This window comes from Lagenorhynchus albirostris, chromosome 11 (genome assembly GCF_949774975.1).
Source record: "Lagenorhynchus albirostris chromosome 11, mLagAlb1.1, whole genome shotgun sequence".
NCBI classification, from domain to species: Eukaryota; Metazoa; Chordata; class Mammalia; order Artiodactyla; family Delphinidae; genus Lagenorhynchus; species Lagenorhynchus albirostris.
The window spans coordinates 71,890,239-71,914,422 of record NC_083105.1 but is presented as its reverse complement, the minus strand read 5'-3'; the positions used below and the strand labels follow the sequence as shown (position 1 = coordinate 71,914,422).

The following is a 24,184-nucleotide window of genomic DNA, read 5'->3' as shown; positions in this document are numbered from 1 at the left end:
CGCCGGCCGCTGCAGCGCCCGGGGACTGGGCACTTGGCGGAGTCCGCTGAGTCGGTTTCTTCCTGCGCGACTCCCGGCCGCGCCGCTGCGGAGAGTGGGATCCGGTCTCGGGAGGCTGCGCCGGCCCGGGGTCCCGTCTCGGCCGGCGCGGGGGCCACGGCCACTGTCACCCGGGCCGGGCGGGCTCTTGCTGCGTCCTGCCTGCCTGCCACGGTTCTGCGGGCACAGCACCTCAGCTGAACCTCTCGCAGGCCCCAGAGCTGTGTTTTGGCCCTGGGTGGGGGAAGGGGAAGCAGAGGAGGAAAGGGAGCGGGCGGGGGAGGGCGGCGCCCGACGCGGAGCCGCCGCCTTCGCATAAATGGGCGGGCGTGGGTGCAGATGGGGTCAGCCGGGAGCGCTGGCTGCGGGCGGTGAGCTGGGCTCGTCTTCCGACCGGAGCGGCCGGCCTTGGTGCGGGAGGGGCGGCCGGTTTGAAGCAGGGTCGGTCATGGCCAGTGGCAGCTGCCAGGACTGTGAGGAGGATGAGGAAACTCTGAAGAAGTTGATAGTCAGGCTGAACAATGTCCAGGAAGGAAAACAGATAGAGACGCTGGTCCAAATCCTGGAGGATATGCTCGTGTTCACTTACGCCGACCACGGTAATCGTTTGCCAGGGAACTGTCCCTTTACCGCCCCCCGCCCCGGCCCTCCTTCCCCCCCGGCCTTTTTTTTACAAACTTTCTCCCCCCGAACTTTGTGGCCGCACAAACCTGGATTCTTGAGGAGCCGCAAACCCTCTACTCCTTAGGGCAGAAAAGAGCTGATAATTCTAGGAAGGTCTTGAGCTCACTTCTTTTGTTTTCTCCCTCCTTTTCAGACTTAAAAGGGGTGCCATGAATCGTGACTTTGCTACTTTTCCCTAACCCCCTTCTTTTCCAGCCTCCAAGTTATTTCAAGACAAAAATGTCCACGTGCCTCTGTTGATCGTCTTGGACTCGTATATGAGAGTCGCTAGTGTGCAGCAGGTAAAGGAGTTGTTTTCATTTCTCCCATTTCCCCTTCTCATTGGAAATAGGTGTTTTTCTATTAATATTCTATACCCAGAGTTCTGGGTTATTTCTGAGATTTGTCCTGACAAACCGCTGACTGTGGTTTTAAGATGGAAGCGTTTTCAAATCATTATCAAATGTTAACGGTGTAAGAGGGCCAACTGTGTGCTCCCTAATTGTATTTAAGTAGTAACTTTATACAGTCGGCTGACAGAATATGGATGGTGGTGGGAGGGGAATAATAATGGATTGAGGTTTCGTTCTGACATTGGCTAGATGGCTAGATCATCAGTGCTTAAATAAAATTATTCTAAGAATCTTCCCAATGTACAGCATGTCCTGCAGATGACACAATTGTGAATAGTTTGGGAAAGAGGAATAATGAACAGTAATAGAACTAATAATAATTAACTTAATAAAATGAAGTTACTGGCAAACTCTCATAGGTTTAAGGTTTTCTTTTTTTTTTAAACCTGAAGACAGATTTCTAACCTTATTTAGTTGTAGTACACAATGTATTATCTAAAGAGTGATGTTTTAGGATTCCCCTGTAAGTTTAAATCTATACTTCTCAACCGTTTTCATATAAAATGAATGTAAAAGTGAATCTTAGAAACTGCACTGTAGGAAACCCAGAAATTTGTTACATATCTTAGATATATTTAAAAAGGAGCCTTAAGATGATAATTAAGGATGATTTACAGTCAAAACAAAATTACTGCCTAAGGTTAACTTCCTTTGTAGATATTGAGATTTGGGGAACTGAAATTACTTTTTTCATTTGCATGTTAGATCCTGAAGGGAAAGAGAATTGAACTTTGAACTCTATCGAGGTGCAATGTTTCTTAATACCTACTTGAGAGGCTAGACAGATGTAAGAATTATCTGGATCTCTTAAGTCTGTATCTGTCTATCTTATGCTAATCTCTGTGTCTAGCTATGTCTAGTTTGGGTGAAACATATCTAGCTTCTTTTATATGAAGATGTTTATATCTCAGATAAATGGTTACTTTTATTTTTCTTCAACTGAAATATTTCCCATCTGACTATTGATTTTCAGGTTGTTAGCAAATAAGATCATGAAAAAATGGAGACATGATAAAGACACTGTTCTTTTTAACACCCAATGTCTGAATTTTGCCCATGAAACATGAGTTTCATGGCAAACTGGCCTATTGTGCTTGCTACTCTCCACCCACATCATCCTTCTTACTTGCCTCTGCTTTGGTGTTCCAAAGTGCCTTGTCTGGCAGCCTCCATTCCTTGGATTCTGTTCTTGGTAGTCTCCTCTGCCAGGTACAACTCAGAACAATTGGGCCCTGGGTGGCCTTTGGTCTGCAGGGTCCAGAGGAGGCAGTGCTAGACTTGAGAATCCAGGGAAGCCTGCAACATTCCCACCACCTAATTCTTCTTCATTTTAGAAACTGCCTGAGCCTGGACATGTTTGTTTGGAGTAGTTATGAATGTCACTCAATATCCTTGCCCAGTAGGTACCAGAGATAAATGAAAATAAGGAATTGTCTTTTGATTTGGTAATTTAATGGAATAGAATTATTAGTTTCAGCACAATATATTACTCTACAAAGGGCATTATGTATATTATATCATTTGATTCTTGCTGGACTCTCACTATCCTCTCAGAAATCACACTGAATGTTTTTTCCTCAGAATAAGTAGCTCATTTAGGATCGCAGAGCTAGTGACAGGGTCAGGACTCAAGCTTCACACACCTTCAGAATCTTTTTCCATCATATAGTAGGTGCTGATGTCATAAGATTTTTACGCAAGTAAAAAGCACAATGGTATGATACAAATGCTGTGGCTGTGCTATGCACAATGACATTATCGATTTAAATTATCATTGATCTTATCAAAGGGATGTGGAGTGGGGTAGCTCTACTGATATTTTAATACTCCACTTAAAAGAAAAAAAAATTTTTTCCTTCAGCTTTCTTCATATTACTGGTGAAATTAGTCTAGATATTCTTTAAAGCTTTATATCTTGAATCAGCTGGAGGTGCTGAATTAAAATCACTTGATGAATTTAAGGAGTTAAGGTAAAGTACCCTTCAAAAGTAAATAGTAAGGTTTGTTTTCAGAATTCATTTAACATGACATTCCAGACTCTGAATTTTTATTTTCAATGTCTTTTCATATTTTATTAGTTCTCCTTAATAAATGACAATCTTTAGAGAATTGGTAGTTAGGCTGCTGTCTTATAAATTTCTTTTCCTGCCAGTCATCTGATCATTTCTCTGTGTTCTTCAGTTTACATTACATCTCTTTATCCACAGTTTCCACCTTTGATGTAAGTGAGTGAAATATATGAAAGTGATTAAAATTTTCTTTAACCCCTAGACTCTTTCCCATTGTGCATTACTTAGATGCTTGAGTTTACAGAATAATTATAATAAAGTGAAACTACCAATTTAATTGTATTATAACTGTGCAGGATGGGAGCCTTCTCTTTTTGAAAGATAAGCTTTTAATTGAATACATTAATGGATCAATTGTTACCTCTGCTTTGCTGCTAGCAATTCTATTTAATCTTGGAAGCTCAGTTGCCTCAGTCTTTTTGCAAAGCAATTGCTGATGCTGCTGTTTCATCAAGCAAAACAAAACAGGTTTTCTCCTTGAGTTAGCCATGCAGGTGCAGAGATGAGTATAGTATCCTGTGTGATTTATGATTTTATATTTCCCACCAGAAACTGTTCCAAATGTTAATTTTTGAAATACTTGGGGAAAAAAGTCTTGATGATTTTATGAAAGCACAAAAATAGCCAGTTTCTATGACATCCGGATTGTCAATGTCTGTTCGGCTTACGTGGAGGAGGTTGTCTACTTAAATATAGGTAAAAATAGCTGTCAGAAATTGCTTCCTTTTCAAGGAATTTGAAATTGTGTAAGAGGAAGTGATGACAGAGTATTGCAATTCATGCTTAATCCAGAAAAGATCTGGAAATAATATTGTAACGAGATCTTATGTAATCACTTTTATCTTATTAAATACCCCTTGTTTATTCCTGTAAACAAGTAGGAAACGTGGCATTATTCCTTTTTGGTTGCATAGAGATTTCTCCCCTTGTCACTCAACCGTCTGTACCACTCAGCTCCAACTCACGTATCCAGTCTCATTTAGCAATGGGCCCCTCTTTGGCAGCCTCCTCACCATTTAGCATCCTACTTTCCTTCCTCACAACTCATCAGTATTAGAAGTTTCCATTTTCCTATTTTGAGTGACCAAATTTATAATTCTTTTGAAATCTGACTCAAATTCTACCTTTTCTGTATTATATTCTTCCCTGAGTAATTCTAGCGAATCCTGCTTTCAGGATTCATATTATATTGGTATTTATCATACATCGTGCTTAGGCACTTTTTCATTAATCTCTAGATCTGCATGTATATGCATTTTCTATTTTCTTTTTCTGACCATATCAAGTTTAGTTCTGTAATATAGTAGAAAGAATTGAAGAGTCCTTAAATTTGGGGAGGAAACTATTACAGGAAAAGTGAGTTAAATTTAATCTCCAGTTTGGAGTTAAAATATCGTATGTAAAAAAATGTATTTTTTTCAGAAGTAAAGAGCAGCTTATTCAAGTTGGCATCATGTATAAATGAGCTGAATGAAGGTATATTTAAAATGCATCAGTAAGATCATACTTAATTTGGGAATGTGAGAGAGTTTAGGGACACTTGTGATGTCTAAATCTCATCAGCTCATAGTTAGGTGTACGGAAGAAATCTAGAGGGGTCCACTGAGAAATTCTACCTCCTCTCTATCTCATAATGCCTGTCTCTTTTACCTATGAAAGACATTACATTGTCATCAGACGATACTACTTCTTTTGCTATTTTTTTCTAGCTCCATTATCTGGGGAGCAGTCTTTCCAGATAACTTACACTTTGCCATCAAAATCTCCAACTTCCCCTAATCCTCCATTCCAAACTACTTCATTTCTTCTTATAATTAAAGTACTAAATATTTAGAAGAAAATCTGTCAGGTAGATATGCCTTAAAAGGTACGAAGGCCTGAGAATAGCCTTTCCTGTACTTCATAATTTTGGTGTGTCCTCTAAAACTATTTTTTTTGTGTGTTTTATTTCCTTTTATGTAGACAATAGGCAGTCTATTGCCTTCATCATTCAGAAATATTATCATATTTTTGTATGCCTTTTCAGTAGATTTTTGAAGAAAGATGTATTCTAAGTATATGAGTTGCTTTTCTCAGTAAGCATTTTTAGAGTATCATTTTGTTTTAAAATAATTATTTTAAAATAATGTAGCCACCTATTCTATTAAGAATGAAGAGATTCTTTGACTGAATATATTCTATTTGTGTGGTTTTTTAAAAAATGTGAATATTTGTCTTTCTTGTTTTTAGGTGGGTTGGTCACTTTTATGCAAATTAATAGAAATCTGTCCAAATACAATGCAAAGCTTAATGGGTCCCCAGGATATTGGACATGATTGGGAAGTCCTAGGGGTTCACCAGTAAGTATGTAAAAACAAACTGCATTGAGTATTTATCTGTACATATGACAACCCTTCCCTTGATACATTATATTTGCAATCCAAGCCAATCTAGTAAAAATCCTTTAAAATACATATAGTTTTCCCTGAATCAATGGTTTACATTTATAGAGAGCTTTTGACTCAGAAGTCTATAATCTATTTGAATTAGAAAACTAACATTTGAGGTAAGAAGTCAGGTGTTGTTATTATTTTAGTAATATAATAATAGTTACACAATTGATTAAGTTGTAGATTGTTGATGACTGTTTATGAATTCAAACCAAGGAAAGATTTTTTCTTTTCTTTTTTTTTTTTTTTTTGCGGTATGCGGGCCTCTCACTGTTGTGGCCTCTCCCGTTGCGGAGCACAGGCTCTGGATGCGCAGGCTCAGCAGCCATGGCTCACGGGCCCAGCCGCTCCGCGGCATGTGGGATCTTCCCGGACCGGGACACGAACCCGTGTCCCCTGCATCAGCAGGCGGACTCTCAACCACTGCGCCACCAGGGAAGCCCCTCTTTTTTTACTTTTTAATAGTAGAACTGACACAAACCACTACTTCTTCAAAACAAAAATATGGGAACTAAAATGTTAGTTCTATAAATAGTAATTTAGAAATTTATGCTTTACTGTCTTTAAAAAGTACATTTATGTATATTCATACATATATATTTAATGAGCTTAAACTACAGCTTTCAAAATGAAGAAAAAAGAGGAAATTATCTTTCAGCACATCTGCAGCCAAATCCTGATAGCTATTTACCAGCTATATTATTGCAGTTTGCAACATAATGACTTCTTAAATGAGACTACTTCTTTAGCCATAATTAGTTAAGAAAAACTTTTCTGAAAAAAAAATGTGTTTCCAGGAAAATCCTTTTTGGAAAACTTTGTTTCTTGACATTTAACAAAATATCTTCTGTCATCAACTTTAGGTGTTCTTTATACCTAATGTGACTCTTCTTTACCACAGAGAAGTGAATACTAATTGCTTCCAAAGGCATATTGCTTGTGGAAAACGTAATTAATGCAAAACTAAATTTTACATCTTTGCATTAGTTATTAGTATTAACTGTGGCTGCAGATTTTGACAAATCAGAGCTGTTTGTTCATAGGCGAGCATGTCCGTGCTTATACATTTTTCCATCTTTGATAAACTTGTGTTGCTGTTCTTCGGTTTCTAGCATCTAAAGACTGTGCTCTGAAAAGAGACTAATTACAGTTAATAGGTGTTCTCTGAAATCTCTGAAATTCTATGAGTCAGTAGTAAAGAATACTGCATTTAATGAGGAATTAGACAAAATATGCCTGCAATTAGTAGTTGTAATGTTATGTGTCCCTTGGTTTGGATGAGAATTTCCAAGATCCCCAAAGATTAGCCATCTATAACTTTAGGGAGCAATGGAAAACTCATCTAGTCATATTCTGGTATAAACCAAATGTTCAAATTAACTTACATAAACGTTTCTACAGGAAGTTTCATTCACTCATTTATTTGGTCACTCACTCATCATTCATTCATCTTCTGTTCATCAGGTATTACACTCCTTTAGGCCAGAAGTAGTGTGAACAGTGTAGACACACTCTCTCTACAGTGGAGCATATTAGATCATTACCAGCAAATATTTATTGTAAAACATATCTCCTTATATTCAAGGACTTTTATCCCCCCAAAGGCTTACAGTACTAAAGGAGAAATTTCTTGTGTGGTGTTGAAGTCAGGAATAGTGGGAGTGGTGCAGGGAGAGGTAGGGGCAGCATAGGTAGGAGGAGAATTGACAGAGTCGAAGGACAGGGTCTCTCAGTTCCTCACCTCACCACCTGGAGACCACGTGCCAAGTTTCTTGGATCTAGGTGAAGCCATGGAGGCTCTCTCTTCTTCTAACAATAGAAAGCCAAACAGCACTGGGGTAGGAATAGACTAAAGATTGCATATTTTAGAATTGATAACTCAGGGGCTCAAATTTAATGCATTTGAACTAATTGAATACTATTGATAGACTAGGTTCACTTTCTGTTATAAAATATCAATTTCTCTTTCAAAAATAGTAAAAATCAATAACTTAAATATTCAAATGGTTCTTAATTTTTATATACAAGCTAACATTTTAATTACATCTCTCTATAATAATATCAATGTGTATAACATAATTTACAAGTTTGTATCACATATAAAATGATTGATCCCTTGGTGCATATAACTCAATATTATTTTGGATATAGAATTGGGTGAAATAGTTAATAGTTGAATTTGAATATTTAGAGGAAAAAGTTATAACTTTTCTATGGAGACTCATAATAATTCCCTGTTAGTCATCATAAACCTGGCTCAGGTTTACAGGGAGAAAAAATACACTAGCTTCAATATAGGGAATGAAATACAATGAGATGAATAAAAATGTAGGTGAGTAAAAAACAATATCTAAAAGAGCAAACATCTAGGTATGATCTTGATTTTTGTTTTTAATTACAGACTGATTCTTAAAATGCTAACAGTTCATAATGCCAGTGTCAACCTGTCAACAGTTGGATTGAAGGCCTTAGATCTTCTCCTAACTTCAGGTAGTATTTTTAATGTTGACTGAAAAAAACATTTTAAACCATTTGCTAAATGTGTTTTGATGTTATTTTTTTAAAGTATAATCACATAATATAACCTCAATATTGATGATTTCCAAAATTCTGTTTCCATTTTCCATTTTTTAAAAATAAATTTATTTATTTATTTTTGGCTGCATTGGGTCTTGGTTGCTGCGTGCAGGCTTTCTCTAGTTGCGGGGAGCAGGGGCTACTTTTCATTGTATGTGTGGGCTTCTCACTGGGTGGCTTCTCTTTATTGTGGAGCAGGGGCTCTAGGCACGTGGACTTCAGTAGTTGTGGCATGTGGGCTCAGTAGTTGTGGCTCGCGGGCTCTAGAGCACAGGCTCAGTAGTTGCGGCGCACGAGCTTTGTTGCTCTGTGACATGTGGGATCTTCCTGGACCACGGCCCAAACCCGTGTCCCCTGCATTGGCAGGCAGATTCTTAACCATTGTGCCACCAGGGAAGCCCCTCCATTTTCTTTCCTTATCTCTTTTCTCTACACTTTTTCTCTCAAAAATACCACCCAACATCTTGGCCTTAAACATCACCTTATATATTACTCCCAAATCTAATGTCTGTCCCCAGCTTTGCTCCTCAGATCTGGTCCCACATCTCACATTCTCATTAGTTTGTTAGCCATACATGTCCTTGTCTTGACTGTATTGTACTTCATTATATCTCTAATATGTTTTCTATAATATATGCTCTAGAGTATGACATAATAGTAATACGTCATAATAAAATATATAGCATTTCTTCTTGAGTGCTTGCTAAATGCTAGGCTTAACATGTAAAATACTTAATATGCTTTTAAAAGCATAATCCTCAAAACATCCCTTGAGTTTATTATTTTATCTCAGTTTTCTAGAGAACACTGAAGCATAGAGAGATTGCCTCAGCCAAAAAGTAGTAGAACCAGGGTCTGATTTCACATGTCAGGTTCTTTCCCTGAGTAAACTTATACTTGGAGGATAATGGACCTGAAAATAAAGAATGTTGCTGTGGTGCAATAGTTGTGATCATTGCTGTGACAGACACTTGCTATGATGTAAGGTTCTGAGAAGAAAGGCTCCTTTCAGGGAAGCTAAGCATGAAGGATAGGGTGGATTTCCTTCAAAGTGTGAAGGGTGCTTTAGGTCAAGAAAACAGCATGTGCAGCGTTGCAGAGGCCTGGGAGGGGCTGGATGTGTGGGTGGTAAGATTTTTAAAGGCCCTCATTGGCCATGCTAAGTGATGAAGGTCCAATAGGAGAAAGAGAAAGGAAGAAAGAGGGTGAAGATCAGAGAATGAACTGAAGAGGGATAGGAAAGGCCAGAAGGTACTCACCACTTCACCAGAGCCTTTTATTAAAATATATAATGGGATGTACTAACTAGTCTTAACCATAATTTATTTAAACTCATCCTTGGGATCTTGTTTTTTGGTGGGGGTGGGGAGGTAAAGATTTATTCTCCATTTGGCAATGGACAGGAGGTTTATGAATTTGAGAAATCTCCCAACATGAATATATCAAGGTTAGCAGCATGTAGACAAATAGTAAATTTGACATGTGTTTTAAAAAGACTAGTTAATTTCTTCCACGTAACATTAAGAATTTTGAGCTTTTAGGAAAATTTGTAATGTGTTTTAGAGTTCATTTCAGGTACTTATTAGAGGCTAATTTATGAATCATTTTTTTGTTTGGCTTATTTGTTAACTGAGGTAATAGTTATTGGCACTTACTGCTGTGCTGGCTGCTAGAGAACTCTCAGACAGGTGAGGCAAAGTTCCTACAATGTAGAAGTTCATAGTCCAGCACCACTGTCCAATATAACTTTTTGAAATGAAGGAAATGTTGTATATGTTCAAAATCATGGCGAGTAGCCACGTGTGGTGGTTGAACATTGGAAATGTGAGAAACTGAATTTTAATTTTATTTAATTTTAATTGATTTAAATTTGAGTTTAAGTAGCCTCATGTGATTGGTGGCTACGGAATTGGATAGCACTGACAAAGAGATAAAAAACATTTAAAGAAATGATTTCAATGTAATGAGGAAAGTACTCTAACAAAGATATGAAGAAAACCACGATAGGAACAAAGAGAAGACAGCAGCTAAGCTCATTTGTAGGAGTTAAGAGCATGGTCATGACCTGCTTTAATTTTAATCCAGCTCTGCCTCTTATTTGTTCTACTTTGGGCAAAGTCACTGCATCACTTCTGTGCCTCAGTTTCCTTATCTCTATCTAACATGAGGATTGCACCTACCTCACGGGGTTGTGGTGGTTTACACGTGTTAGAGTGAACTATCAATACTTCAGCCTATGTCTGACATGTTATGTGCTATAGAAGTGTTTGCTACGACTACCACTCCTACAGTTTTTATTGACAGAATAGGTACTGTTTGTGTTATTTCTTGATTTAAGGTAGGATCATATTTGGTGCAGAAAATGGCAAGGGCATTCCACGCAGCTAGTGCAAGTGCAAAAAGATATCAAAAGAAATGTGTTCATGATGAGCAAGGGGTTTAGCATGTTTGGAGTCAGTGGTGCAGGGAGGGACGTGAGGCTGATGAGATACATGTAGTCTGTGAAAAGTCTTGTTTGTCAGACTGAGGAGTGCGAGAAGGCCTTAGAAGACTTCAGCAAGGGATTTACAGATCACGTTTGTGTTTTAGAAATATAATGCAGCAGGTAAACTAGTTAGGTAGGGATTTGGACCTACCAGAGCAATTATGCAATTGTGTTTGCATTCTAGGTGAGACGTGTTGGGGTCCTGAACAAGACAGAGATGGAGGGGCCTAGTTCAAAAGGAGTTTTTGAGATATTTAGAAGTTAGACTTGAAGGACTTGGTAATGAGTTGATTCTTTGGCTAGTCAGAGAATGAGAAGAGAGAGGGAGGATGAAAGAAGGAAGATGACTGTAGTTTCTCTGGTAACTATTGGATGGTGGTTATTGATGAAGAGATGGAACTGGAGTAGGCTAGGTTTGGGTGGCCATGGAGTATTCAGGTGGTGTTGTCTAAGAGGCAGGTAGAAATGTTTCAGGAATTCGGGGCAAAAGGTCTTGGCTATGGGTATTGATTGGGAATCACAGAGTTATAGGAAAGTGTACTGGGAGTTTATCTCATTTAGAAAGACCGTAAAGCTTGATAGGTCTAACATCTGGGGCAATTACGTGGTTCATCAGAAAGAGAAGTCCACAAACCATTCATAACCCTCATGTAAAAATGAAGACATTAAATGTTAAAGCAGCTATTTACTTGGAGCATATTCTCTTTGAAATAGGTAAAATCACTTTGCTGATACTGGATGAAGAAAATGATATTTTCTTGTTAATTTTTGATGCCATGCGCACATTTTCAGCCAATGACGAAGTCCAGAAACTTGGATGCAAAGCTTTACATGTGCTGTTTGAGAGAGGTATTTAAAATGTCAAATTCTTTATTTTGATATTTATGTAAGAAGAAATGGTTTATAGTGGGATAAGTAGGATATAATTATGATAATAAGAAAATATCTGAAATTGTACTATTTATTAAAAGTTGGATTGTCAGTCAAGGATAAGTAATGGGGTTAATTCAGAAATATTGCTTGTTTTTGCAGAATGAATTTCATTCATGGATTATCAATTATGCAATTGTAGTAAACTTTCTTCCATTGCTTAGCAAGGCATAGGTTCACTTTGCAAACTGTATGTGTAGGAGTTAAGGAAGAAAAAGCAATACTGTGAAGCCAAGCATAGGTTAAGTTTGGGTTTATAAGTCATCACCAGAGGTTTTAGAAATTGCTAAAGGCTCTGGATAAAGAGCTAAGAGGTTTACAAAGTGTCCTTTAGGAAAAAGACTAATATGTATTTTATCACATGGCACTGAGAATGATGACAGAGAGAGCCATGTAATTTTATAGTTGGTTGGAACCTTTAGTCCTTCCACTGGCTTGGTGAGGAAATGGATCAGAGAAGTGAAATGAGCAACCTGCCTGAGAGTACACAGCTAGTTATCTCCATTACAATTCAATTTACCACAGTTTTTGAGAGCACCTTTTGTGTCATTATGAAAGCCAACAGCGCTAGGAGTTTAGGATAAGAATAACGTATGTGGGCCCTGTGTTCATATCAGTTTACCTACTCTAGTTTCTGGAAGCTCCAGGAATGGAAATTCTACTGTTTAATTCCCTGTCTTATTCCAGAAGGACTTCAAATAGCTTATAGATATTTATAATACATTAGAGGAAAAGAAAAATGAATGAGGAAATGGGTGAAGGGAAAATGATATGAAGCTAGGTTAAATTTACTGCTTACTTCAGATCCTGTATCTTTGCAAAGGGATGGACCAGAAATTTGGTTCTTTGCTTCCTATCAGGCAAAGAGGTAAAAACATCATTGGTTACAAAGTTACTTGAGATAAAAGTAAACTCATTAATCAGAAGAAGCAATCAGTCTCATGGGAGACTTGAGAAAATACTCCCTTGGGTTTCCCTGGATAAGTTGATAAAATACATACAGTTTGCAAGGAACACAAAGTGTATTTCAGTGAAAGAGATTCTATCAAGAGTCAGAACAGCATGGACATGGGGCTCAGCTCTCTGATGGTGGAAGAGAGGAACGGAGGAACTGCATGTCTTTCAGGCTGTCTTCTCTAAATGTCATATCTTGAAACTAAGCTTTTCATAAGAATTGGGCAGAATAGAGTTTGAGGAATTACTGTCTTGAGGGCTTATAATCTTCTGTGCTGCAGTTTAAGGGGCACATTCTTATTCATGAAAGAAGGGTTAGCATCACTCACCAGCATTGTGGGATCCATCTAGGACATATGGAGAAGCGCCAGGGAATGTTAAAAAGACGATCTTATTTGATAGATCAGCGCTGACAGTGTTGTGATTGTATATGTAAAGTAGAAACATTTCTGAAGTTTTCAAGAATATGAAGTTCCCCATTACTTAGTGGCACGTGTAAAGTTAATTTTCAAAATTTGAAACTATGCTCTGGAAACTGTTTCATAAAATGAGAAGGTTTGGTGATACTTCTCATTTATTAGAAGAACCCAGTCAATTTCACATTATATTATATGGACTATTGGTGTAAAGTTGAACAGCAAAAAGTAATGTTGATTATGAAGAGTGACACTAACATTTATGTCAGTGTCCTTCTCAGGCTAGATAAACCAGATTTTTATACATGTTTTTGAGGTTCCCACCCAATAAAATGACTCCAAATGAAACTCATTGGCTTGATCCCAAGACTTTAATTATGAAAATTAATGATGACAATTTTTGATCTCTGATGAAGTCAGACCATTAAGATAAAGTATTTCAAAGTCTAATTACTTGTTATTTGCTAAAGTTCATTCCTCTTGAACTCATCCACTTAGCTGAGCTGCCCTTCAACAATGTACCATTAACCACTCCTTTTTTTTTTTTTTTTTTTTTTTTGCGATACGTGGGCCTCTCACTGCTGTGGCCTCTCCCGTTGCGGAGCACAGGCTCCAGACGCGCAGGCTCAGCGGCCATGGCTCACGGGCCCGGCCACTTCGCGACATGTGGGATCTTCCTGGACCGGGGCACGAACCCGTGTTCCCTGCATCCGCAGGCGGACTCTCAACCACTGCGCCACCAGGGAAGCCCAACCACTCCATTTTAAGTATTGTGATATGTTCATTTCAGTAGGCCATCTTTATTATTCATTGATTAGTTTTCTCTAGAATCTTTCAAATGAAATTGTAAATAATTTTATTTTTCTGAGAAGTTTGGTCACTACATGGTCACTACATTTCAAAACATGGAATAACTAATATGGGTCAAAACAATTATTTTAACCTCAATAGCTATTTTCCCCGTTATAAAATTCCTAGGAAGTGCTCTTTGCTAAAATATAATTTTTAATTTGTTTGCTGTATCTACTGTCTTATCTAATCATCATGAATATTATATTTTTGAGTAATTAAACTTTTATATCATGTTTGAGCTCTTTCGGTATTTTGTCTTTCATTTTTTAGTTTCAGAGGAGCAACTGACTGAATTTGTTGAGAATAAAGATTATATGATATTGCTAAGTACATTAAAACATTTTAAAGATGAAGAGGAAATTGTGTTTCATGTACTGCACTGTTTATATTCCCTAGCAATTCCTTGTAAGTAGCCTGCATACATGGTTTCATTTTTGAATCTGAAAAATTACAATATATCTTCTTTCTGAGTGTGTTTCAAAAATATTTTTATTATTTAGAAACTTCTGGATGCTAAACTCATTCATTTATTCATTTAATAAATTTTTATTTATTGATGCTGTACTGCTACCGGCTCTGGGCTTGGTGCTGGAGAAACAGTAGCAGAAAATATAAACATATTTCTTTCCTTTTCTGACCCCATAGTACCCCACAAGATACAGATAAGCATGGAAGTGATTACGAAGTATTATAGGGCAAGTGTTGGCAGAAGTACCTAGGGTTTTGAGAACAAACAGGGAGTGAGGCAAGATCTCTCAGCGGAGTCTTGAATGATGAGGAGAGCTTTGTGTGCGGAGAGGTGTGAGGTGAAGTAGAAGTGCAGGCAGTATCGCAGGCAGTGGGCATCCTAAGCGTAAAGATCCTGGAGCAAAAGATAGCATAGAGGAATCAAGAGGATAAAAGTAGCTCAGTAAACTGTATTTATAAGTGTGTGCACGCATGCGTGTGTGTAATACACATGTAGAGCCCTGAGCATCTGCTCCTGTACCATTTCATGGAGGTAGGGGAAGGGCTCGATGAGAGTCAGTGGATGAGGCTGGAGACATAACCAGATCCCAGGGCCTGAAAAGCCACAGGAAGGAGTTGGAACTTTATTGTGATTCTTGTTTAGCATTTGGGTGATGCTATGAAATCTAGCCACTTTTATAACAAAAAAAGTACAAATAAGAAGAAATTAATTTGCTGTGTATGCTACCAGTGAATACTAATGGACAAAAATAATACATCAGATTTCTATTACTTTTGTAAGTGCACATGAGCATTTTGTATTTCATGTATTACCTGTTTGGGCTTGTACAGGATTTACACATGCATTTATCTGGTAATAATTTCATCTTCACACATGTGAAGTTGTGAGGATTAAATCAGTTAAATAATGTGAAAAATGTAGAATAGTACCTGGTAATGTAATGTAGTAAGTGTGGTTAAAACACTGACAGTATTACTACATGCTTTGTATTTCATACATATGTAGCTTATTATATATAATATGCGTATATGGTTTCAGACATAGAAATCTCACAGATGTGAGACTAATCGCCTTGTGAAAGAATGCCCGTTCTTAATAATGGTTATAAAATCCATCATTTTCTTATCCATGGAAAGTTAAACTCTTAGAAGTAGATGGGGCAGAACAATAATAGGAAATGGAATTTAAACTTCTCTGAGTCATCTACTGCCAACAAACTGAATGTATTCTTCATTTTACCTTTCCTTGGCTATACATTTATTTATTTATTTTGTGCTGGTTGTTTTGAAATTCATTCTTTTCCACCCACATCACCATAACTCCAGTGTAAATGTGCTCATTCATAAAGAAAGGTCAAAGAAAGCAGCAACTAAAACTTAAAAAAAAGCAAGTGTCTTAAACTTTACCTTGAATCTAGAGCAAGTTGTATCTTTGATTCTGAATAAAAGGAGGTAATTGCGTTGAGGCCATTTCCTTTCATTTCATTTCCTTCTTTTTCCATATTTAGTGTTTTTTTAAATACAAATTAAACATTAAAAATGTAGTTTTTGGAAAACAGTTGGTTAGTTTGATTGTGCCAGAAAAGAAAAAAAAATGTTTTGCAAACACTTTTTTCTGTCTGTTTTAAGAATAGTCAACATTTCATTCAGACATATAAATTAGTTTTCTCCACATAGGTTCACATACTCTATTGATTAATTGCCTTTCCCAGTGGATTCTTTCCTTCCTTTGTGGTTCACCTATGTTTATCCCTTAGTTATACATTTTAATATTATGTCCCTCCTCTCCCCTTCATCCATTCTTTTCCCTGTCTATCTCAGAGCCTTCAGGAAGCTCGGTTTTGCTGCCTTTTACAATGGCTGCTCTTCTGCTGCCCTTCTGGAATGGACAGGAAACAGATGATAGCTGATTCTGCCTCTTCTATTTGATATAATCTTGATTTTCTTTCTGTTGGTTTGAGGAAAGGAGCAATTAAAATCCGTTATCCAATGGAATAGTGCCTCATTCGGAAACAGGCCCCAAATCCATTTATTTGAAAACTTACAGCCAAAACTTTACATATTTTGACTTATATAAAAAGCACTCTCAGTTTTCCCTTTATTTTAAGTTTTTAAGCCAAAAATACAGGAATAAAGCAACTTTCCCTTAATGCTAGAGATGAGTCCTAAATTGTATTATATTAACATCGAGCAACAGTATTTTTATAGCTATTTGACAGAACAGTATATTTAAATTTGGAAATGTAGCCATTATACTGCCATATATTTAAAATCTCTGTAAGGTGTCTTTGTATGCATATTTAAAAGGGGAAATTATTACCTTATTGAAAATTATGATTTCTTTAAATTTAGGCAGTAATGTTGAAGTCCTCATGAGTGGCAATGTCAGGTGTTATAATATTGTGGTAGAAGCCATGATAGCATTCCCTATCAGTGAAAAAATCCAAGAAGTGAGTTGCTGCTTGCTCCATAGGCTTACATTAGGTAAGTTATAATTCTTGGTTAATTTATCGCAGTCTATATGATGTAAGTATATATAGCATACATATGCTTATGTTTAAGTAAATATTGACATACACTGGATGGAAATATTGTAAATTAGCAAACTGTTCTGCCATTCTTAGGTGGAATTTTAATAGGAGTGGCAAAAATAAAAGTGTGCAATATGAGAAGTCTTATCACTGTTATGCTATATTTAAAGTATTATTGTGTAAATAGTTGATACATACAAAAAAATAAGCATAACATATAGAAAATGTGAAGCACAGTGCAAAAGAACTCCTCACCCAACTTAAGTATTAGTACATTACCAGTGCTGGTAAAGCTACTCTGGGCTCTGCCCTTCTTCCACTTTCTCTACAGAGGTTAACACTCTCCAGAGTTTTGTGTTAATAAACCTTTTGCTTTCTAAATTAAATTTTACTACATTCATTTATCTCTGTAAACAAAATTGTTAACGTTTGCTTGTTTTTGCTTGATAAAAATGGCATCATGCTGAATGTTGTCTTCTGCAAGTTTTTAAAGACTATTTTGTTTATAAGACTCATGAATATTTTTGCATATAGTTGTATGTAGTATTCTATGATGTGAGTATACCACAATTTATTTATCCATTTTCCTATCCACGGACATTGGTTTATGTCTTGTTTTATGCTACTACCATCTTTCTTGCTATGAAAGTGTAAAGGAAGGTGAATATCTTTTCAAATATTTCTTTGCTATTGGTGCTTCCTCTTTTTGTGGAGTTTGCCTTTTTCTTTTGCCTTTTTCTTTTTTTTCATGGTATAGTCTATCTTCTTAAAAATTGATTCTTAGTTCTGGCTAATAATGTTTTGGTTGTCAGTTATATGTATCGAAAATATTTTGTCTTGATTGGTGAGCTGTCTTTTTATCTTCTTTATGTGGTTTTTGTGGTATAGTTTAATTTCATGATTAGTTGCTTTGTGATTTAACCTTTTTAATGTATTTTAAGAAATCCTTCCTTTGCCTAACATAATAAATGTATTCCACATTTTATCCAAAATTTTTCTAATTTAAGCATTAAAGTGTTAAAATCTGTTTGGAATTATTTTATACAGTAGGAATTCAATTAACCCCCCCATTTATAATATGGAGAGCACAATTTATTATATGGTTCAGCCATTTCCCAGTAGTATCATATATTGAATATATGTATATAATATGTATGTATTATTTATAGGTTTATAACATGTAATATATGTATTTCTGTTTTTGCTGTTCTGTTGTGTTTGTTGATTTGATTTGCCTGCCTCCATATCAAACTGTTTAAATTATTATAGCTCTGTAAGTCCTGATATCTCAAAAGCTAATAGGTAAAGTCATTATATATTCTTCTTCTTTGGTTACAGCTTGGCTTTTTTCATGGGCCTTTACAATGCCATATACATTTTAGAATTAACTTGTCCAGTTCCTTGGAAAACTCTATTTGGATTTTGATTAAAATTATACAGAATATATGGATCAATTTAAGAACGGACAACTTTACATTATAATTTTTTCCATACAAGTCTTGCACATCTTATTAGTTATTTCTAGGTACCCTATTTTTGTTATTATAAATGGTATCTTTTTTAAAATTGTATTTTTGAACTGTGTATGTGTAAAGAAATGCAAATGATTTTTTGCATATTAAACTTACCTAAACTCTTATTAATTCTAAAAAGTTATTTATAAATGCTCTTAAGTTTTCTGTGTAGCAGTTATTTAATTTGATTTCCTTGTCTTCTTGCATGGCCCACAATTACTAGTACAGTGTTGACTAGAAGCCGTGATAGTAGGCATCCTTGTCGTTTTCTTGATTTTAAAGGGAATGCTTTATATTCTTCTATCCAGAATAATGCTTATTTTATGGGGTTTTGTTGTTGTTATTGTTGTTGTTAATCTTGGTTTTTTTTTATTATTATTATTTTTTTGCGGTACATGGGCCTCTCACTGTTGTGGCCTCTTCCGTTGCGGAGCACAGGCTCTGGACGTGCAGGCTCAGCGGCCATGGCTCACGGGCCCAGCCGCCCTGCGGCACATGAGATCTTCCCGGACCGGGGCACGAACCCATGTCCCCTGCATCGGCAGGCGGACTCTCAACCACTGCGCCACCAGGGAAGCCCCAATCTTGTTTGTTTTGTGACAAGTAGCTTTTATCAAGTTAAGAAGTTTCCTTCTGTTTCTTGTTTGCTTTTATTTTAATATGTGGGCTTTTAAAAAAGAATTATGAATATTGAATTTTATCAAATATTTAAAAAAAATTTAAGATCATTTGTTTTCCTCTTATCTTGATAATATGGAGAATTAGAATTGCCTGTACAGGTTTTCTAACAGTAAGCCACTTTGTACTCCTAGGATAAATTCAACTTGGTCATTTTATTAGATTTTTTATATATTTATAAAAAAATCTAAAATATAAAAAATTTATATATTTATTTTCAGATCTGCCAGGTAACTTTTGACTGACTCTTATTCACTCTTCTCTTCCCCTTTCTCTTTTCTTTTATTCTAATTTTATTTATTTAATCATTAATACATAGCTATCTTGTGTTCTGTATCTGATAATTCCAATATATGAAGTTCTTGAGAGTTTAAACCTACTGCTCCTGTGCTGACTGCCTGTCTGTCATGGAGTCTTGTTTTCCTGTATGTTTGTGAGTTTTTCTTTGATTGAGTTTAATCTCTGAGAATCCTGAGGACCTAAACATCTCATCCAGAGATGTTTGCCAGAAGCTAGGGCACAGGACTGACCTGGGACCACTTTAGAATCTTTTTAAGATTCAAACTTGAAGTGGGAGACTCTGATTGAGCTACCCTCCTTTGGAGAGAGTACAAGGCTAGTCTGATCAAGGCTAGTTGATCACAGTGACTCATACTTTCCCACATGGCTACTCTGGCTTGACCATTTGCTTTCAGCTCACAGTTCTTGTTTCAGCTCCTTGTTGAGCCTTCCCCAACTCCCTCAATACACACCTTGGAGATTTCCTTGATGTTTTTGTGAGGAGAACAACGCATTAAAAAGTAAATGGTTGGTGAATAGTAAGGCAGGATCCCTAACTGTTGGAAATTGGTTCCGACAACCTTTTCTAAAAAGGATCACCAGAAATGTTTTGTGCAAAATCAGGATTATTATAATAGACATTTGACTTTTCATCACTATAACTCTGGGAAAAAACATCATTCATTTGAAAAAACTCATTTTTATGTTTTTATTGTAGCAACTTATATTTTTACTTACATAAATATGGCTATATCCCCTGTATTCAGAATTTGTATAATTCTGCAATTGATTTTAGCCTTAGGAATATTCCTAGGTAGTTTCAGTTAAAATGGAATTTTTATAAATTGAATTCTAATTTGCATGCACAACTTCGGTTTGTTTCTTTCCTTGATAAGCATTTATTGAATGCTTATCATTTGACCAAAACTGTGGAGATATGAAAATAATGTCTTATTTGCACATTTCTTTCATATTTTCTAAAGTAGTTTCAAATACAATATATAATTTTTTGATCCTTGAAACAATCCTGGGAGATGTGATATTTTTATTATCTCCATATTTACAGATGAGGACCTATTTTAGCAAGTCTGTGTGTTTTATTCAAGATCATGTAGTCAGTAAGTGGTAAAATACAGAATTTCTGCATTCATAAGCAAAACAAAGCATTTCTTCTAAAATGTTGTAGCCATTTACTAGTTTATTTCTTTTATCAGGTGAGAATTTTACTCATATTTTCATGAAGAAGCACACAGTTGTACAAGCTAGCTGATATCTGGTAAAGTTGTAAAGTAATTCAAAAGTTGATTTCTTAAATCTAGGTAATATAGTAGCACACTAATATAGAATTCTCTATTTCATGTTCTACGATTTACCACTCAAGTTAAAACTTGCATGACATACTAAGAATGTGAGTTTACCGTAATCCTTTAAATGAGCCAGACGAGGAAGTGGTTTTATTGTCATGTTGAGGAAATGGTACTTGAATTTCAAATAGGTCTACAATAGCACATTAAGGGTGGTTGACATTATACTGTTGAAATTAAATAAACCATATAAACTATTATAAGTTTCATATTGTTCTGTGACATTTTTTGAAAGTAAAAAGTCATCAAATTGATCTTTTTTTGGCCGCACCTCAAGGCTTGTGGGATCTTAGTTCCTTGACCAGGGATTAAACCCAGGCCCTTGGCAGTGACAGTGCAGAGTCTTAACCACTGGACCACCAGCGAATTTCCTCAAATTGATCTTTAGTTAAAGGTACTTTCTTAGTGACTAGAGAATTTATTGTTCCTGTTACTGTTTCAAAGAAGCTGAATAAAACTTACTTCTTCCTCATAATTAAAATAAAAACCCAAAGTCAGTAAATAAATACTAAGCATTTTGTCAAATTATGAAATTCAATTATGGGGTTAATGCATTTAAAGGCCTTATATAATTTACTATATATTTTCACATAAATTAAATATAAATGAAAATAGGGTAAGGCCAGTCTCACTGATGTTTGCTCAGAGTCACACAGTTTTCAGTGGTAGAGCAGCTGTTGGCAGTGGCATGGGAATAATACTAGGGAAAAGGAGGTGAGACAGCCCAAGTTTAGATAAGCTGGTAAAAGTGGAAAAGAACACTTTTTGAAATGACCCTCCAAGATGAGAGACCACTAAGGGCTGGGGAGTATGTCAGCTTAATGGGTGAATACGGAAGAGGCATGAACATAAAAAGATGTTGATAAAGAAGAGCTACCCCTAGTTAATCTGCCTTTTGATTTTGAAGCCTTGATTGATATTTAGTGTGGGCTTTAGGCTTTTCATGGTATAGAATCTTTTCCAATTCTGGCTGTGTGTCTCAGGGATCATCTAATTACACATATAGCTAACTAGGAGTTTCATTCTTACTCCTAGAAGGAAACTTGGTGACTGTTAATGAGTTACAGATAAGCTAAGTGGAAGGAGGCACATATTTTTGGACTGTCATTTACAAGTGTTTTCCTTATAAGGATTTAGATTTCTATATGACTATGAGAAGAATGAGTATAAAAACGTAAGGGATGTCTTCCTGGGTTGGGTTAGAGGTAGTAAAATATTCTCATATTTTTCTTCTAAGATTATCATAGACAAGATCAGGTAATAAGTGTGCCAATGGGTTTTCTGAGCACTATTCTTTAAGTGAAAGAAGGCTGTTTCAGCAAAAGCATTTAATGACAAGGAAGGTTTTTTTCCCCCCGTCTTTTAGAAGGCAGGAAAATTAAGCTGTTTTGTACACTCAATATTGTAGTGTCATGAATAACAGATACCTCATTGTTTTAATATGATGATGACATGAGAGGGAGTCAATGAACACAAGTTAATATAACTCAAACATTTAATTTTTTTTTTGCCCAGTCAGTTCCGTTGTCTAAGCAAGATAATTGAATGAGTGCGTAAAATAAATTTTCAATACTTTATGCAATCCTCTTAAGCTATTTTAATTAAAGTAAATATATGTTTTAATGTCATTAAGAATAGTCATCACTACTCAAATTTGTTGATTTAAATACTGTTATGTGATTAAAGGTAATTTAAGTTCCATGGATGAGAATTTCCACTAATATCTCACTTAAATTTCAGGTAATTTTTTTAATATTCTGGTATTAAACGAGGTGCATGTGTTTGTGGTGAAAGCTGTGCAGCAGTATTCAGAGAATGCAGCATTACAGATTGCAGCACTCAGCTGTTTAGCTCTCCTCAGTAAGTAACTTAACTAACAAGGAAATTCTTACAGGTGCATTTTATCTTGAATATTAACATTATAACAAGAAAGTCATATGTGGAGAAGGAGCCCTTAAATGCCTTTTCTGTCTTAATGTAACTCATTGTCCAATAGATGATACTTTCAAGGGAACTAACAGTTGTGGTAAGTACATCCTTCCCAGTTCAGATATCAGTAAATACATCCTTGATTTAGCTTTATTATTAGCAGTTAACTTCCTTAATTAATCTTCCTCTAGCCTATTAGTTTTGTTTGGTACCCTCTTGCTCATTTGGTAATTTATCTAGATGGGATAGCAGTATGATGAAGTGTGTAATATATTAAAAAGGTCTTTTAAATAACCAGGGCCACTACTAAAGAATACCTCACTCTGTTGATAATGTTTCAATATACGGACTTAGTTGGTCATTCAAACTGTAAGTAAGTTACATGTTTACATTTTTTCCAAGCTGAGACCATTTTCTTAAATCAAGACTTAGAGGAAAAGAATGAGAATCAGGAGAATGATGATGAAGAAGATAAATTGTTTTGGCTGGAAGCCTGCTACAAAGCATTAACGTGGCATAGAAAGAACAAGCATGTGCAGGTTAGACTCTTTCATAAATTTGATAGTCTTTCAAAATTGTTTGTTCAATAATTTATTTTTTGACAGTTTTCTTTTTTTCCTTCCCTAATCCAGGAGGCTGCATGTTGGGCCCTGAATAATCTCCTTATGTACCAAAACAGTTTACATGAGAAGATTGGAGATGAAGATGGCCAGTCAGTAGTTTTGATTCTATATGATAGAAAATTTCAGTCATATTTTTAATCAATCCACATGAAATACCATAACTGAAATTTTTATTGTTTGAAATATTTTTGATGTAGGCATTTATGTTTTAAGTGTTGACACAAAAAACTTGTGGATGTATATTTTGATCCCATTGCCTTGGATAGTTAGTAAAAGGTGATTTGTTTGAGAGTTATTACTGAGAGATTTAGAATCAAGAGTCATTCGGTAAATTATGAATCATCAAGAAAGAAACTTTCAATCTTCTGGCTAATCATTTAAAATGCCATATTAATTAATCTCAAGTGATAGGAATCAGAGAGCAATCTGTGACCTTTTCTGTTGTGGTTACTAGCCAGCAGGTTGTCAATATCAGGAATTAGATGTGCTTAGAAGCCTCCTATAGTGATTCCCCACTTGGTGTAGCAGTGTTGAACTCTCTTCTCTTGAGAGGGTTATTTGTAGCTGTCAGCTCTTGAGGATGCTTTCTGTGGGAGCACCATTTAAACCTTGTAAGACCAGTCATCTCTCCCACAGATACACGAGTTCTGAGTACATCAGATTTGTTTCATGTCCATGAGCAACTGCTTAGATTTTTACTGTTGGCTCTGCATATCCTCTGGATTTTAAATTTTGAATGACTTACTTACCTTGGAAATTTAAATAGTAATATTCTGCATCTCAAATCCTGACAGCCTGTCAGCAGAGTGATCTACTGCCAATCAGAAGGGAATTAATGACACAGATGCTATTTATTTAAACATCTATTTTGAATGGAAACAGTAAATTTTGAAAAATATATGTTAAACCAGCCTTCTAATCTGCTTTGAGCAATCTTTTAAAGAAATTAGGATAAGGTTGGTTCATGTTGC

At 36.1% G+C, this 24,184-nt stretch overlaps 1 protein-coding gene across 1 annotated transcript in view; it reads left to right on the top strand.

Moving 5' to 3' along the window:
* The first annotated feature begins 436 nt into the window (after nt 1-436).
* LRRK2 (leucine rich repeat kinase 2) overlaps nt 437-24,184 on the top strand; it is a 154,293-nt gene continuing 130,545 nt past the window's right edge. The window contains exons 1-10 of the mRNA XM_060166543.1: nt 437-638; nt 919-1,004; nt 5,414-5,523; nt 8,015-8,103; nt 11,390-11,524; nt 14,098-14,236; nt 16,652-16,779; nt 22,402-22,521; nt 22,993-23,129; nt 23,223-23,302. Coding sequence (XP_060022526.1) covers nt 488-638; nt 919-1,004; nt 5,414-5,523; nt 8,015-8,103; nt 11,390-11,524; nt 14,098-14,236; nt 16,652-16,779; nt 22,402-22,521; nt 22,993-23,129; nt 23,223-23,302 — 1,175 coding nt within the window. The 5' untranslated portion in view covers nt 437-487. The remainder of the gene's footprint in view (nt 639-918; nt 1,005-5,413; nt 5,524-8,014; nt 8,104-11,389; nt 11,525-14,097; nt 14,237-16,651; nt 16,780-22,401; nt 22,522-22,992; nt 23,130-23,222; nt 23,303-24,184) is intronic.